Source organism: Oryctolagus cuniculus, chromosome 18, assembly GCF_964237555.1.
Source record: "Oryctolagus cuniculus chromosome 18, mOryCun1.1, whole genome shotgun sequence".
In the NCBI taxonomy this organism is placed as follows: Eukaryota; Metazoa; Chordata; class Mammalia; order Lagomorpha; family Leporidae; genus Oryctolagus; species Oryctolagus cuniculus.
The window spans coordinates 39234886-39251165 of NC_091449.1; the positions used below are offsets into that span (position 1 = coordinate 39234886).

The window sequence follows — 16280 nt, forward strand, 5'->3', positions numbered from 1 at the left end:
GGGAGGATTCTGTCCCTGAGATCGAAATGCATTTTTATTTCATAAAATCCACTGAAAGTGAGGGCAGGTTTAGCTATCTGCTTTCACTGTGGTATTCCGCCCCCGTCCTTTCTCTAGGGCTGAATTTCAAGGGCACTGGGGCTCCTGGACTGACTCCTCGGGGAAGGACACCACTCACTCTGAGGCCCTGAGACCTCAGCTCTGCCACCCTTTGGGGAAGAGGCACGCATCCTGGAATTCTTCTTTTATTTTGTTTTTAAATTTATGTTTCTGAGAGAGAGTGATCCTATCCACTGTTTCATTCCCCAGATGCCTACCACAGACCAAAGCCTAGAGCTGGGAGCTGAGTTCAGGTCTCCGTGTGAGTGGTAGGGACCAAGCTCTTTGGGCATCATCATCCTTCTAGGATGTGTGTTAGCAGGAAGCTGCAGTAAGGAGTGCACCTGGGCCTTGAAGCCTGGTGCTCCATACCTGACACAGGCCTGATTTTTTTTATTTATTTTTAAACATTTAGTTTAGAGACTGGGGGGGGGGGACAGAGAGTGAGACAGAAAGAGAGAGTGAGAGGAAAGAGAGAAGATATCCTCCATCTTCTGGTTCACTCCCCAAGGGCACATGACCAGAGATGCACCAATTCAAAGCAGGGAACCAGGAGCTTCTTTTGGGTCTCCCATAGGGGCACAGGGGCCAGAAGACTAGGGCAACCTTATACTGCTTTCCCTGGCCATAGCAGAGAGCTGGATCTGAAGTCAGCAGTTGGGACTCAATCTGGTACCCATATAGGATGCCAGCACTGCTGGCAGTGCTTTACCCACTGTGCCAAACATGCCTTAACACCCAGGCCAGACACACACCCTCAAATACTCTCAATACAAGGCAGCAAAAAGCTGGCTACATCCATAGACAGGAGGTATTGTTAAATATCAATGCAGTTAACACCCTTGTATGTTTAAAGGCTGAAAGGGAGTGGGTGATGGCCCGAGGGCCAGCTCGGAGAAGTCCACATCAGCAGCTATCAGGAAGTTTAGAGCAGAACACAGACGAGGCTTCTGCTGAACACCGGAGATCCCGGCACTGGAGATAGGCAAGTTCATGGCAGCCCAGTTCTCTGGGCACAATCCTGAAGCTCTTCTGTTGGAGCCCCTGGGTTTCTGCACGGCCACCCGAAGCCCGTCATTGGCCTTAAGCCTTGTTAGCCCAGCATCCTGAGTGTGTGTGTGTGTTTGCGTTCGGTGGTGGCCCCTGCCAGATTGGACAAGGGAAGGCATCCCAATCAACCCACCTCTACAACCTCTCTCTTCTCTGCCCTGCAGAAAAGGTCACCTCAGCATCCTTGGAGGAAGCGGGTTAAGATAGAACATGGTCCGTGTCCACCAGGTGGCAGCACCACGCTCCTGCTGCCAAGCAGAGGCTGAAGGAAGCAGTGAGCACTGGGGTTTCTGCTCTCTGGACACTGCTCAGGGCCCGTGGACCCTCCTGAGCCAGGGTTGGAAAGAAATTCCTGTCTGGAAGGAAAGGTCATGGTTGTGTCTTATCTTGGTGAGTCATCCGTCCAAACCCTAGCCCCACCAAGTACGAGGAAGGAACTAGCAAACACAACAGGAATACAGCATCCCCAAGGATGAAGTGTGAAATAAGAAGAAATGTACGAGGCCAGTGCTGTGCTGTAGAGGGCTAAGCTTCTGCCAGGCACACTGACATCCCATATGGCTCAGGTTCACGTCCCGGCTGCTCCTCTTCTGACCCAGCTCTCTGCTATGGCCTGGGAAAGCACTAGAAGATGGCCCAAGTGCTTGGGTCCCAGCACCTGTGTAGGAGACCTAGAATAAGCTCCTGGTTCCTGACTTCAGATCTGTCCATCTCCAACCATTGTGGCCATCTGGGGAGTGAACCAGTAGGTGGAAGACCTCTCTCTCTCTCTCTCTCCCTCTCCATCTCTCTCTCTCTCTCTCTCCCCCCTACTCTTTCCTCCTCACTCTAATTCTACCTCTCAGATAAAGAAGTAAAATCTGTTTTTTTTAATTTGACAGGCAGAGTTAGACAGTGAGAGAGAGACAGAGAGAAAGGTCTTCCTTCAGTTGGTTCACACCCAAAATGGCCGCCACAGCTGACACACAACACCGATCCGAAGCCAGGAGCCAGGTGCTTCCTCCTGGTCTCTCATGCGGTGCAGAGCCCAACCACTTTGGCCATCCTCCACTGCCTTCCGGGGCCACAGCAAAGAGCTGGACTGGAGGAGGAGAAACCGGGACTAGAACTCGTCGCCCATATGGGATGCCAGCTCCGCAGGCAGAAATTTAACCAAGTGAGCAACGGCGCCAGCCCCTAAAATCAGTTTTAAAAAAGAAATGTGTATGTGGTTTCTTCCCTTCCTACTCTTATTGACACATTGTCCTTAAAAGTCTTGCATAAGTGTCTTTTAAAACATTTATTTCAGAGCAGGAGAGAGAGAGAGACAGAGACACAGAGAGAGAGAGAGAGAGAGAGAGCTCCCATTAGCCAGTACACAATGGCCAGGACTGGGCCAGATTGAGTTCAAGAGTCCAGGACTCCATCCATTTTTCCCAGGTGGGTAGAAAGGAACCCGTGACTTCAGCCCTCACTGCCGCATCCCACCGTGTGCAGGAGTTCGAGCTGGACAAGGAGTTACACTGAGATTTAAACCCAGGTTCTCGCATATGGAGCAAAGGGGTCCCAGAGACAGCGTAACTGCTAGGACAATGACTCCCCAGTACGTGTGGTTTGGATGCTGGGGGATGGCAGGTAGAGGCAGGGAGTCCCGGGCAGTCTCAGGATGGGGCTTGGTGCTCGGGGAACATCCGTGTGGTTCGGAGGTTGGAACTTTCCTCCTCTTTCCAAGAGCAGGCAGGGTTGGGAGTAGGGAGGTGAGGGCTGAGGTCCCCACCAGTGCCAGTGACCTGGTCATCATGCTGCCCGAGGAAGCCTCCATGGAGAGCCTGGAGAACCTGCTGGACACAGGAGGTGCTGGGAGGGTGGTGCTCCCCGGGGAGGGCAGAAGCCCCGCGCCTCTCCCCTCTGCAGGCTCGGCTGTGGACACCTCTTTCTCTGGAGTGATTGTCATCATAAACTGGACAGGTAAGTGCTGCCCTGTGTTTTGTGAGCCCTTCTCACACAGGATTGACCCTGAGGCGGGGAGGGCACGGGGACGCTGGGTATGGAGCTGGGTGGTCAGAAACACAGGTCACTGCAGGACACTTCCCGGGGTGGGGGGCTTGGACTGACCTGGTTCCCCCACCTTCTTCCTTGTGGTTCTCCAGGACAACTTCAGAATGTGCTGGGAGTCCAGCGTCACGAGCTGAGAGGGCGGCCTTAGACCCGGGCTGGGGTTTGTCCGAAAATGATCAACCCAATGTGTCCTGATGTCCCAGGGTCCACACCCAGCAGAGCCTGCATTCTGGGTCCCTCACAGTGGTGCAAGTGGAGTTTGTGCCCGTGAGACTGCATTGCCCTGGGCAGCTGTCCACAGCCTTGGTTGACGGGCTCACACTAGATCCTGGGCTCTGCTGTCCCGGGCGGACCTTGTAGGCGATCAGCAGCTCCATGAACCTCACTGCACGTGAGTGTGCGCCGTCTCCCCAGACACAGACAAGTTGGTGTGCAGCACAACGTGAACCTGCTCAATGTGACCCCCCCGGGCCCTGCCGCTGGCATCGGGCCAGGGGGGCAGTCTGGGGGCCTCTGACGCCATCTCCAGGCAGACAGGGGAGGCGTCAGGTTGTAGGACCTTCTGTTGGTGTCCACTGGGAACACTGCTGCCTGGGGAAAGAACCCTGACCCCGCTGTCAGTGTGGTGAGGAGAGTGAGTGTGAGGGTGCGGGGCAAACAGTGGATTTTCCTTGCTCAGGAATCTTAGAGCAGCCCAGGAGGGAGGCACAGGACGGACCTTTTGCAGAGCAGAGCTCGGTAGGAGGAGTTTCCCAAGGCCTTCTTGGGTTCCAGGAGCAAGATGAATTCATTGTTGGTGTCTGGGGAGGCCCCCGGGCCAGTGTCACTTGATCTCAGTTGCACAGAGGACTAAGATGTGGGAGCTTCCCCCCAAACAGCCCCAAGTGACTAGGAGCCCAGTCTGAGAGAGCCAAGAGGTCCCTCTCAAAGCTGTCAGCACAGGCCAGCACCACTGCAGAGCAGGTGTGGCTGGACAGCACTGCCCACAGGAGGGCAGCAGAGACCTGTCAGTCACAGGGGCTTCCCTGCTCAAAATCAGGCCTCTGAATTTAGTGCTCTGGACAGCCTAGATGAGCAAGCCTAAACAGTGTCCTGGGGGAAGGGGGAGAGGGGCCCTGTGTTAAGGTGACTCCTGGGGAGTCTGCGTCTCATGTCAGGATGTAAGTTCCAGGCCTGGCCACTCTGCTCCAATCCAGCTTCCTGCCAAAGAGCCTGGGAGGCAGCAGCTGACAGCCTTGGTTAGGGCCCCTGCACCCTTGTGGGAGAGCTGGACAAGTTCCCAGATCCTGGCTCTGCCTGGTCCAGCTCTGTCTGCATTTGGGGACTGAGGCAGCACATGGAATCTCTCTCTCTCTGTCTCTTCTTCTCTATCGCATTGCATCTCATTAATCAGTAAATGAATTCTCCACTGGAGAATCTGTCACTGCCTCTCCCAGCTGCTGGAAGCTGCCACATGCCCTGGCTCTTTGACTTTCAGATCCAACTCTTGGCTCCTGTCAACCCCCTCCCTTTATTATTCCTATGGTTACATCCACCTGATCTCCATTTGTGCGTTGATTTGTGCTAGTTGTTGCTCACTCTTGACAATTTTGGGTCCACTGTAAACAGCTTCTTGGTGGCTTCACATGTGTCCCCATGTGTCTGGGGAGCGACTGCCCCCACAGATGAACTCTGATGGAGCGAAACCTATCGACGTCTTCCCTGTGCTTGGCTCAGGTGGGGAGCAGGGTCTCATGGAGGCAGTAGAGGCCGGGCTCCCTGGGTGCAGTTTTGCTGCAGGACACAGAACAGCGTCCATTATGATAATGAAGTCACCTGTCCAATGTGGACTTGTGGCTACGCGAGCGTGCCCACAGTGGGTGCGCAGAGTTGAGCAATGTGCTCCACACCTGCCTTTCTCGTGTGGGGATGAGGGAGGTCCGGGCATGTGGGGATCAGCTCACACCTGAGAGCACCATCTTTCCTGGGGGTGGCCCTAGAATGGCAGTGGGAGACAACAGGGCACTCAGCTCCCACTGCACTCTGGGAGGAGGGACCATCACCAGCCCTGTGGTTACCCTGGGAAGTGGGGAACCAGGAGCTCCTTATACCAACCTCACTCGTGGAGAAACATTTCAAGGTCTTGGCAACTGATGGAGCCATTCAATTTTAGAAAAGATCTCTCTCTCTCTCTTCTCTCTCTCTCTCTTTCTCTGTATCTATCTATACTTGAAAGGCAGAGTGACAGAGGGAAGGGGAGAAAAAATGAGAGATGGAAGAGCTGCTGAGATCCCAGTGTCTGGTGGCCCTCTGGGCTCCCCAGAGCTGGAGGTCATTCTAGCTGGGCTCTCTACAGAGTCCCAAGGCTAGAGTGGCCTGCAGAGTAAGAACGGCCGGCAGGGAGGGTCCAGGATGCCTGAACAGGGAGAGGCCGCACTGACCTCTGCACAGACAGATGCCAGAGACACAAAGGGAGGACCACGTTCCCAGGGACTGACTGAGAGAGATTGTCAGTGGCGAAAAATGGACGGAGCAGACAGAACAGAACACAGACTCCATGGAGCAGTGAGGAGAGAGAACAGACACAGAGCTGCCAGCCACATGCTCCCAGTGCCCATTGTAGGGAGGGGTCCACACATGCAAATCAGTAACACAATATGTCACATCAACAAAATGGAGGATAAAAAATACGATTATCTCAATAGATGAGGAGGAAGCATTTGATTAGATAGAGCATTCTTTCATGGTGGACACCATAAAGATTGATTGGCTATAGAAGGAATACACTGCAATACACTCAAGGCAATAGTGAGCAAACACGCAGCCATCATCATATTGAATGGGGATAAGATGGAAGTATTCCCATTAAGAGCCGGACCCAGAAAAGGGTGCCCAGTTTCACCGTAATTATTGTATATAATTCTAGACGTTTTACTCAGAGCCACTAGGCAAGGAAGAGGAATCAAAGGCATACGAAGTGGGAAGGAGGCGGTCCACCTTGTTGGGGATGGCATGCTCCTTACACACAGGCACAAAAAGACTCCACTGAGAGACTCTGGGAACTCATCAAAGAAGTTGTAAAGTTGCAGGATAGAAAATAAAAATCTACAGCATTCTCACATACAGCTCTGGCTGAGAAAGAAATCTCATTAAAAATACCCATAAAAAAAAAAAAAAAACAAGTACCTTGAGATAAATTTCACTAAGAATGGAAATGACTTCTACAATGTAAATGAAAAATTATTAATGAAAGATATACAAGAACACACCAAAATGGAAAAATCTTCCTTGTTTTTGATTTGGGAAAATTAAACTATCCAAGGGATCACATTACTCAAGGCAATTTGCATATTCCACGTGATCTCAATGAAAATACCAAGGACATACATCACATATGTAAAAAGAAATCCAAAAATTCATATGGAAGCACAAAGATCCCAAATAGACAAAACAATCTTTAATAACAAAATCAAAGCTGGAGGCATCACAGTACCAGATATCAAAACCTACTGCAGGGCTGTTATAAACTAAACAAACTAGTATTGGCTCAAAAATAGACGTGTAGTCTAATTGAACAGAAGAGAATCCCCAGATAGTAATCCACTCATCTTTGACCAACTCATATTTGACAAAAACCTAAATCCCTCAAGAAAGGACACTTTTTCAGACGACATTGGGAATATTGGGTTTCTACCTGCAGAAGTTTAAACAAGACTCGTATCTTGCACCCTGTACAAAAGTCAACTCACAGTGGATCCATGATCTAAGCCTAAGACCTGAAACCCTGAAACTCCTGAAGGAAAAGATAGGGGAAACACTGCAGGACATGGGTCTGGGCAAAGACTACTTGGAGAAGACCCCAGAAGCACAGGAAAGCAAAGTGCACATGGGATGACCCTGAGCTAAGAAGTTTCTGCACAGCAAAGGAAACAACCAGCAAAGTGAAGAAGAAACCAACGACACGGGAGAAAATATTTACAAACTACGCATCCGATGAAGGGTTAACACCCAGAGTATATAAGGAACAGGAGAAACTCATCAAGGACAAAACAAGCAACCCAGTCAGGAAGTGGGCTCACTGCGGGAACTTTATTCAAACTTATGAGGCTTAAAGGCTGTTCTATAGAGAGCAGGGTTCAGTCTCAGGGCCCGACAGGGGCCAGAGGCACAGGTGCACCTGGCTCCAGAACACCTGTCCTGGGCCTGCCCTCCTGACCAGAGCTGTGGAGACAGCACAGGACCCACCTCCAAGGGATCTGACAGTTGAGGGGACGAGGCCCTGCTGACCCGGGAGGGTGGCATTGTGACACTGCTGGTGGAACCCCGTGATGTCAGCATTCCTGGAATCCTCCTGCGTGGGTGGTGGCAGTTAGAGGCTGCTCGTGTCTGTGAGGGACTGACTCGTGTGCTTTCCTAGACTGGAGCGGACTCGGCAGAGGAGGACGGATTTGGGACAGAGGTGAGAGGGACAGTAACTGTGGAGGGACAGTGGCTCCCAGATGAGTGACGCCAGCTGAGCACGGGCGTTGCCTGCTGTGTGCTGAGTGCGGCTACTGTGGTCCCTGTCAGTGCTCCCATGATGGAGTAGGGTGGCTGTGAGGATGCCCTTAGTGTGGGTCTGTGCCAGCCCAGGTGTCCCCAGGGTGGGCATCCAGGTCAGCACTGAGCTCCCCACGGGGCACAGGTACCTGTTGTGGGCTCATCGGAGACTTGGGGCTCTGAACTGGGAGCCGGAGGAGACCTTCTGTTCTAGGGGTGTGTTTGGGCACAGTGGAGGGCAGCCCACACCACACGGGAGAGAAGGCTCCTTCAGTCAGTCTGGGGCAGAAGTCAGGTGCACCCCCTCTCACTCGTGTGTCATCCATGTCCACGACCTCTGGACTGACACCCTCCTGGTTCCTGAGAGTCAGGTGCCACCTGCCCGGTGGTGGCTCAGATCGGATGGACTTGAGTCCCAGGGTGGGGTGGTAGGAAGCAGCTCCCTATGGTGCTTCTGGGCTCTGTCCTGTTTACAGTTTGTTCTTGCAGCTCAGACATGGAGGCTCTGGAGTTGCTGGAGGCCCAGCAGCGAGCCGTGACCATCACCAAGTATGAGCAGGTACAGGCCAGGCAGCTGCCATGGGAGGAAGGGCCCTAGGACCTCGGCCGTGTCCATGGTAATAGCGGACTGGGCTGCCAAGGGTCATGGAGGGGTTGGGGCCCTCCCGCTCTCCCCAGCCCGTGTGCCCCTGGCTTCTCACCTGGGTGCCCTTCTGGCTGCAGGGTCGCCGAGGAGGGGTGCTGGTGATGCCTTGGGAGGAGGAGGACGAGGCCACCCGCCCATTCCCGGATCACCTGGGCATCCTGCAGTGAGTCGGCACACCCCATGGCCACTCAGGGCAGCTTCTGTTCTCAGAGCACCTGCTCTGGAGGAGGGACCTGTCTCTACAGCCTGGGCTCTCCTTGTGTGATAGGAGCCTCAGGAGACACTGGGTGGGACAGGGCTGCCCAGGAGGAGAGCAGGGAGGGGAGGGGCCCTGTCACTGGCAGAGAAGGTGTGAGCACAGGACGAGAGACCGGGGCTGCAGGGGCTTGGGGCCCCTGGAGAGCAGCCACCTTGGGTATGGCCCGAGGGGCAGCTGAGCTGAGGGCGGAGCCCCTGGCTGGGGTCTGAGGAAGGGACCGGGCAGGGAGGGTTTTCAGCAAAGGCGCTCTGGCCTGAGTCTGAGCCGGGGAGCTGGGGACTGGGGACGAGGTACTAGGCCTTCGTCCTGTGCCCCAGGTGTTTGGGACATGGAAGGGGGTGAGTTTGTGTTGCGGCCTGAGCAGCCTGAGATCAGGAGAGGAAGGTGGCAGAGAGCAAGCCCACGGCCGGGTAGGTTTCGGGAGCAGGCACCATGACAGCCCTGCCAGCACTGGGCAGATTTCAGGCCAGGTCGTGTTCTGGTTGGTGGTTCTGCCATTTCTTGACACTGGCTCCCAAGGGTGCCCAGTCCTCTGTTTCCAGGCAGCCTTCCTGTCTCAGGACTGTGGATTCTCAGATCCTGCACAGGGACCGGTCTCTGCCCAGGAGGGAGCTCCCATGGCACAGCCCCATTGCCACACCCGGGACCTTGCGGGCCCTGTGCTCCCCGCATTCCCAGGTCCCATCTTCCCAGGGGTGTCCATGGGCAGGACGGCTGCCTCGTGCCTTCTCTTTGATCTCTTGGTCTACGTCTTGGGGCTTGGGCCTGCGTTGTCCCTTCCCTGGCCTGGCGTGGGCGGTAGAGAGGCTCGGGCCTGGCTCAGGTCCTCATGGCTGTGCCTCTGTTGACTCCCAGTGAGAAGCAGCTGCCCCGGGACAGCGCCTGGGGCACCAAGGTGAGCGCTGTCTGTGGAGACCGCCTGGGTAGGGGTGGGAGGATCCCCCAGGGCCTGGTGTCTTGGGTGGTGGTGAGGGGCAGAACCCAAAGTCACCCAGAGTCAGGAACTCTAGGGCTACCCCACCACACCCTCCCACCCTAAAAGGACATGCAGCCACGGGACACTGCCCACAGCCACGGGACACCTGGAGGGTTGGACAGTGGGGGTGTCCGTCCTCAGTGTGGCTCCTGTGGAAGCGACAACGGGTCACAGGTTCTGACCCACTCAGAAGGTCTGGGCCCAGATCTGGGCCCGCTGTGGGTCCATCGGTTCAGTGAGGTCAGGCTGGGCGCTGCCTCCGAGGGCCGCTCTCCAAGACCCAGATCTGTGCTGACAACAAAGTCGCTGTCTTCCTGCAGAATCGGCAGAACCGAAGCCTCCAAAAATGGCTGAAAATTCTGAAGAATTGGCAGAATTATCAGAACACTCAGAAGGTGGCGTGGCGGCTGAGGAGCTGTGGGGAACTTCTCTGCCCCTTCGGAGTTCATCACCCACGTCTGTGGGGGCGCTGGGTTCTCTCCAAGTCTGCTGGCAGCCCACGGTCTCTATTTCCAAGGACATGGGCCTTGGCTCAGCCTCCTGTCTCCCATTCAGTGTCCTGATGGGAGACAACTGATGGCAGGATTGGCCACGCACTGGCCGAGGGAAGAGAGGCCATGGCTGAGATCCATGTTCCCTAAGCCCAGACCACCTCTGTCCCTGGGGATTGACCCGAGCCCTCCCAGGACAGCAGGCACCCAGGCCCCCATCCTGCTGCAGCCTCTGCCCCCAGCCTGCCCAGGGTGCCCTGTGCCTGGCTCACCAGAACCCCTCCTTCCTGCAGCTGCGCCGCCGGATTTACAAGGGCGTCCCTGCCCAGGTGCGGGGGAAGGTGTGGGGCCTGCTCCTCGGGGTGGACGCGGTGAAGGCGGAGAACCCCGGGGCATATCAGGTAGGGCCCTGAGCTTGGGGCCAGAGATGTCACTCCTGGGCCAGGTGGGTCCGGAGCTCAGTGCATGCTTGTCATAGCCTGGGATGGGAAGAGGCCTCCTTTGGGCACTGTGTGCTCCTGTTCCTCTCTGGATGGTCCCTCTGGCCTTGTTCAGCATTGTCCACTTGTGACTGCCCCTGTCCCCTCACCATGTCCTGGCAGTGCCCCCACTGGGAGGTTGTATGCAGCTTGTCCTGGGCGGGCCCATGGCTTACACTGGTCCCCTGGAGCACAGAACCTCATGCCTGCCCATCAGCAGAGGGTGGTCCTCAGGGGACCCCTCGGCAGGGCTCTGGATCTCATGGGTGACACGGGCACCGTGGTCAGCTGACACCAGGGACCTCCCTGGTCAAGAACTCAGGGACCTGAGCCTCCTGGTCCCCAAACTCTCCTTCGGCCCCTGCTGGACCCTGGGGTCTGTGGGCACTGGGGTGGTGGAGGCGGGGGCTCTGTGCTGAGGCTCGTGCCGCCCTCCTCCCACCCTCCAGAAGCTGAAGCGCAGGGCCGGCTGCGGTCACAGTGGGTGCAGCAGATCGATGTGGCCGTGAGCAAGACCTTCAGGGGACACGTCATGTTCCGGGAGCGATTCGGAGTCAAGTGAGGCCATGGGCAGTTTGTGACTGAGGAGGGATTCTGTGGGAACCAGTGCCGTGGAGAATTGGGAGTGTCCTAGGTGAGATGTGTGGCGCTAGCACAAGTGTGGGTTCCTGGAAGTTTTGGGGCCCACAGTAGGTGCTGAGGCTGCCCCGTGAAGGATCAGCCAGCACCGGGCCTTGAGCAGCTGCTGGGTGCCAGGTGCTGGTTGGAGACCTGGCAGGTGGGGCCATAACACAGGAAGCTCCAGAGGACAGGGACAGCAGCAGAGACAGCCCAGGGACAGGAGCCAGGACCCTGGAGGCCAGAGTGGCCTGGGCCGGGACCAGCCCCTGAGTTCCACTGCAGGCCAATTGCTGAGGGTGACCTGGAGCTGGCTGTGGGCGTGTGGGGTGGTTGGGTAGGAAGGAGCCCTAGGGTGTGACCAGGGTGAGAGGTGTGCACGGCGCTGGCTGGGCTGCAGAGAAGGGGTGTGGACACAGAGCTGAGCTCACGGCCTCTCAGGAACCTCGCCAACCCTCTCTCCTCTCGTCCCCAGGCAGCAGGCCCTTTTTCACCTGCTCTTGGCCTACTCCGTTTATGACCCTGTGAGTATCTGCAAGGTGCAATCAGGGGGCTGGGTGTGAGGGGGCTGTGTGATGTCAGCTGGGCCTGCAAGGGGTGGGGCACAGAGACTGCTGCCCTGGGGTGCCAAGTCCCGGGAGCAAGAACTGACACGGGTCAGACAGGCGGTGCGGCTCCATGGTGACTTTGGGCTCTTGCAGGAGGTGGGCTATAGCCCGGGCCTGAACCAGGTGGCCGCCCTGCTCCTCATCTTCTTAGATGAAGAAGATGCCTTCTGGGCCCTGGCACAGCTCATGGCCAACGACAGGCATGCAATGCAGGGTAGGTGCAGGCTGGACAGCCCCCAGCAGCCAGGCTGGAGCTGCCACCACGGCCGGCTCACCAGCTGCCCCCACATCTGGGTGTCCACAACAATCTCCCTTTTGGAGAGTCTGAATGTGGGGTTGGGGGCCCCCACACAGCCTGAGACCCTGGGTCTCCCCATCAGCCGGGGCCCCACAGCCTCTCCATGGCTGCCTCTGCATCCCGCACCCCAGCCCTTGGGGTGCGTCCTGGTCCAGGTGCCTGCTGGTCCTGCTGCTTTGCACCATGGCCGTCCCCGAGCCCTCACTCAACACAGCTGGAGGGTGCCCAGACAGTGGCCTCCCTTACGGGGTCCCCTCGACCTAATCCTTGTACCAAAGATTCAACCAGGCCCCCACCAGCTGCTCACCCATTCTTCTGGTTGCACTTCTGTTCAGTCCAGACTGGACCCCAGGGCCACCCACCTGTAGCCTTCTTCCACCTTCATCCTGTCACCCCACAGGGGGGATTCCACTGCCCACGCCAGAGCCTTCACATGCCCCCACCCAGCCTGTACCCTCTATGCCGCCCCCTGACAGCCCCAGTGCTGCCTGCGGGTTCTGATTCCCCGAGGGGGGTCTGGGCCTCTCAGGGTTCTATAAAGCTGGGCAGCCCAAGCTGGCGCGTCTGCAGCAGCATCACGAGACAATCCTGAAGCTGGCGCTCCCCACACTCAAGAGCCACCTGGTGAGTGGTGTGGCCCCTGGCACCTCCAAGGGGGGGGCTCTGGAGCAGGGTCTGAGCTGTCCCTGGCACGGGAGTGGAGCAAGGCCTGACCAGGGGCCGTCTTGGTGGGAGGGGTCTGCAGCGGGCTCTGCAGGGAGGACTCCTTGTCCTTCTGCTGCTCACACCCAGCATCCCGGGGCACAGTCACCAGGGGCCAGCAGGTGTCGCCTGTGCCCACACACCCAGCACTGCGCTGGTTGAAGAGCCGCCCCTCCATTGGAGTATCGTCTCTGGGCAGGACTCGGACAGGCCCTGAGCCCCTCCCTCCCTTCCTGTAGGACAGCCAGGGTGTGGCCACCAGGACCTATATTCCCAAGTGGTTCAAAGGCTGCTTCACTGATGGGGTAAGATTCCCAGGGACACCTGCACCCGGGAAGGTGTGCCCACAGGGCCGGATGGAGGCCAGTGGTCATGCTGCCAGTCCTCCTCACCCCTTCTCCCCAGTCCACTGCGTCCCTGAGGGACGTGCAGCCCCCTGGCAGGTGCCCCACATCCCCACTGGGACAAGTCCAGCCCTTGAGCAGTGGCAGGACCTCAACTGGGGCACCCTCACCGGGGTCTCACCCTGGGCAGGGGTACCTGTGCTGCCCTCTGCTCCCTGCTCAGCCTGCACGGCATCCTCACACCCCTGCTGCCCCCACAGAGTCCCTTCCCAGTGACCCTCAGGTTCTGGGACATTTACATTCTGGAGGGCGAGCCCGTGCTGACGGCCATGTCCTACGTGGCTCTCAAGATCCACAAGAGTGAGTCCCCTGGGGCCGTGGAGGGTGAGGTGCTGGGCTGGGGCGTGGGGGATCCTGCTCAGCCCCTGGAGCATGGACTGAGGGAGAGCAGGAGTGGCTGCCTGGGCCCCGTGCTTGAACCTGGTGTTAGTGTACCCCAGGAACCCCCTCGCAAGGCCCTGTCCCTTGGCTGGGTGGACAGGGTACCTCACATGTGAGTCTCAGCCTTACCCCAGGTGGGGACTTTGCAGATCCAGCGGCTACATGGGTGTGTGGACAGGGAGTGGATAGTCCGTGGATGCTGTTCCTGCCCTGGGCGCCTCCGATCCAGACAGACACCCCACTGTCCCCCACCCCATGTAGGCCGCCTCCTGCAGCTGTCCCAGGACACCCTCAGTGCGTTCCTCCAGGACCAGCTGAGCCAGGCCTGGGCTCTGGACGAGCATGTCGTGGGGAGGCAGCTCCAGGCCTCCCAGTCAAAGCTCCGCAAGCTCCGCTGCCTGCTGCCTCCTCCAGGTGGGCCCCCGTGCATGCTCCCCATCCCCCCTGGGGAGTCAGGAATGGGCGCGCCATGTTCTTAAGACCTGCCCTGGGCTTTCCTCCTGCATGTCATCTGCTCCAAGCGGCTTTCACACATCCTGGCCGATGGAGACCCAAGGTGGGTGCCCAAATCTGGGTGCCCGAATCCCTGGCAGGCGAGACCCTGTCATTGCCACAGCAGCCCCCGTGGTGTGTGTCAGGGCTCTTAGGTGACAGGTGGGTCAGGTGACAGAATGACCTCCTGGGAGTTTGTTGAGACCATGTCTCTGGGACGACCGTGTCAGACAGGGAGCCCAGAGCCAGCCCTGCCGTGGGGTCCATCCCAGCATCCTGGGCCCCCTCGCATCTCCCCCACCTAGGTGCCCGCAACTTTCCCTGGGCAGCAGCAGCCAGGGGTCCTCACGACCAGGCCAGGGGGCCTGGCAGTCCCTTGAGGGCCCCAGGGACCCAGCTCCAGCCCAGCCCGGGCATCACTGTCCTCTGCGAGAAGCCGACCACCTCTCCTTGCCTTTCAGCACTGCCAGAGGAGCTTCCCAGTGGTCCCCTTGGCCGGACGCTGGAGGCCGTGGAGCCAGGGCCGCTCCCCACACCAGGGAGGCCCGAGGTGCTGGGTGATGAGGCCACAGTGCCTCGCCTTGTAGGTTCCACCCTGCCACAGGAGCTCCGGGGTTCAGCACCCTGCAGCCAGGCTGTGGGAGGAGTCAACTTCTCCATCCCTGAGGCCACGTGGGAGCCAGAGACATGGAAGAATCAGGAGGCCTCCCCAGAGCCTGGGGTCGCAGGCCTCCTGCAAGGGTCCCTGGAGTGTCTGGGTGCCGCCTCTGTCACTCCCACCTCCCACAACCCTGGGAAGCAGCAGAGCCTGTCAGCACCGGCGTCCCTGCCTGACCTGGTGGAGTACATGCTGGCTGCAGACCGCTGGCCCCCACAGCGCCACATCCTCCAGGCGCTCTTAGAGCCCGGCAAGCCCACCACGGCCTCCCTGGGAATCCGAGGACAGGGCCAGCCCTGTGGGTCCACGGAACCTCCCTGCCCTCACCTGATGAAGGTGCTAGAAGTTTCCATGCTGGAAGACTGGGAACATGAAGAGGACTCCCCCGACGCCTGGGCCTCCAGCCTCTCCCTGGGCTCCTCCAAGTTCTCCCGCCCTGCGCAGCGAGCAGGGGACCAGCAAGGGCTGTCGGGCTGGGGCTCCCTCCCTGACCTGGTGGTCTACATGCTGGCCGCAGACCGCTGGCCTCCGGATAGCGACATCCTGCAGGCTCTCTTAGACCCCTGCAAGGCCACTCTGGTTCCCCTCTGGACCAAGGGCCTGCGGGAGCCCCGAGACACTGTCTCCACTCCAGGGAGCCGTGATGCAGAAACCTCCTGCTGGGGGCCCTTCTCGAGCGATGAGGAGTGGGGTGACGAGGAGGGCTCCCTGGAGCCCTGGGAGCCAGACCTGTCCCTCGGGGCATCAGAGCCTCTGTGCTCAGCCCACATCTCAGGGAATGACCTCCGCATGGCACAAGGAGCTGGCTTTCCTAAGCCTAGGGAGTCCTTGCCAGCTGGAGACCCTGGAACCCCAGAGAACAAAACCAAGTAGAACTGTGAGCCCCGCCCCTTCTGCCCTGGCCCCTGTTACTCCAGCCCCATCTGTGTCCCCCAGAACTTGAGACAGGCCCGAGGACCCCTGCCCTGTGGCCCTTGGAGACCATGCACTCAGGCAGTGGTGGGCGGAGCATCCCTAGGGCCAGGCCCATGGTGGGTTCACCACCCCGAGTGCTGGCAGAGCCTGGTGGCTCCTCCATGGTGAGGCTGTCACGCTGAGGCCATGCAGGGAAATATGGGACCACATCACCACCCTGCAAGTCGATGGACCCTGCCTACACCGTGTCCTTCTTATTGACAGGGGTCCTTAACAGCTCGGGTCCCTGATCCTTAGCAGCCTCCCCTGGCCTCACCTGGGTCCCATGTATGCTTTGTGCCGCCTACCCAGTCCCTGAGGTTAGGAGGAATCCATCCTGTCCTTGGTTGCTGTCCACTGAGCAGGGCTTGCATCCAGCACCCATCCCTCCTCTTAGAACATACTCTGACTCCCTGGGGTCTGGGCATGCACTGAATCACCAATTTGGTGGCCTGTGGAGGCAGCGAGACTGTGCGGCCAACACACTGTGGAGATGCCAAAAGCAGAGGTGCTGGTTGCCCTCAACCTCATAGGAGTGACCCAGGGTTCCCCCTACCCTTGTGATGGAAATAGAATAAAGAGTTTGTTTCTGAAGCGTTTGGTCCATTCT

General features: G+C 58.1%; 1 protein-coding gene across 1 annotated transcript; it reads left to right on the forward strand.

The window, feature by feature from the left end:
• Nucleotides 1-8322: 8322 nt before the first annotated feature.
• Nucleotides 8323-15931, forward strand: LOC138846532 (TBC1 domain family member 3K-like). The gene is made up of 12 exons (XM_070062545.1): nucleotides 8323-8513; nucleotides 9465-9504; nucleotides 9906-9980; nucleotides 10370-10477; nucleotides 11037-11113; nucleotides 11649-11697; nucleotides 11875-11995; nucleotides 12609-12703; nucleotides 13021-13086; nucleotides 13386-13678; nucleotides 13796-13980; nucleotides 14520-15931. Exons 1-12 carry the CDS (start codon nucleotides 8350-8352, stop codon nucleotides 15587-15589), a joined length of 2343 nt encoding a protein of 780 aa, XP_069918646.1. The 5' UTR covers nucleotides 8323-8349; the 3' UTR covers nucleotides 15590-15931.
• Nucleotides 15932-16280: the final 349 nt, after the last annotated feature.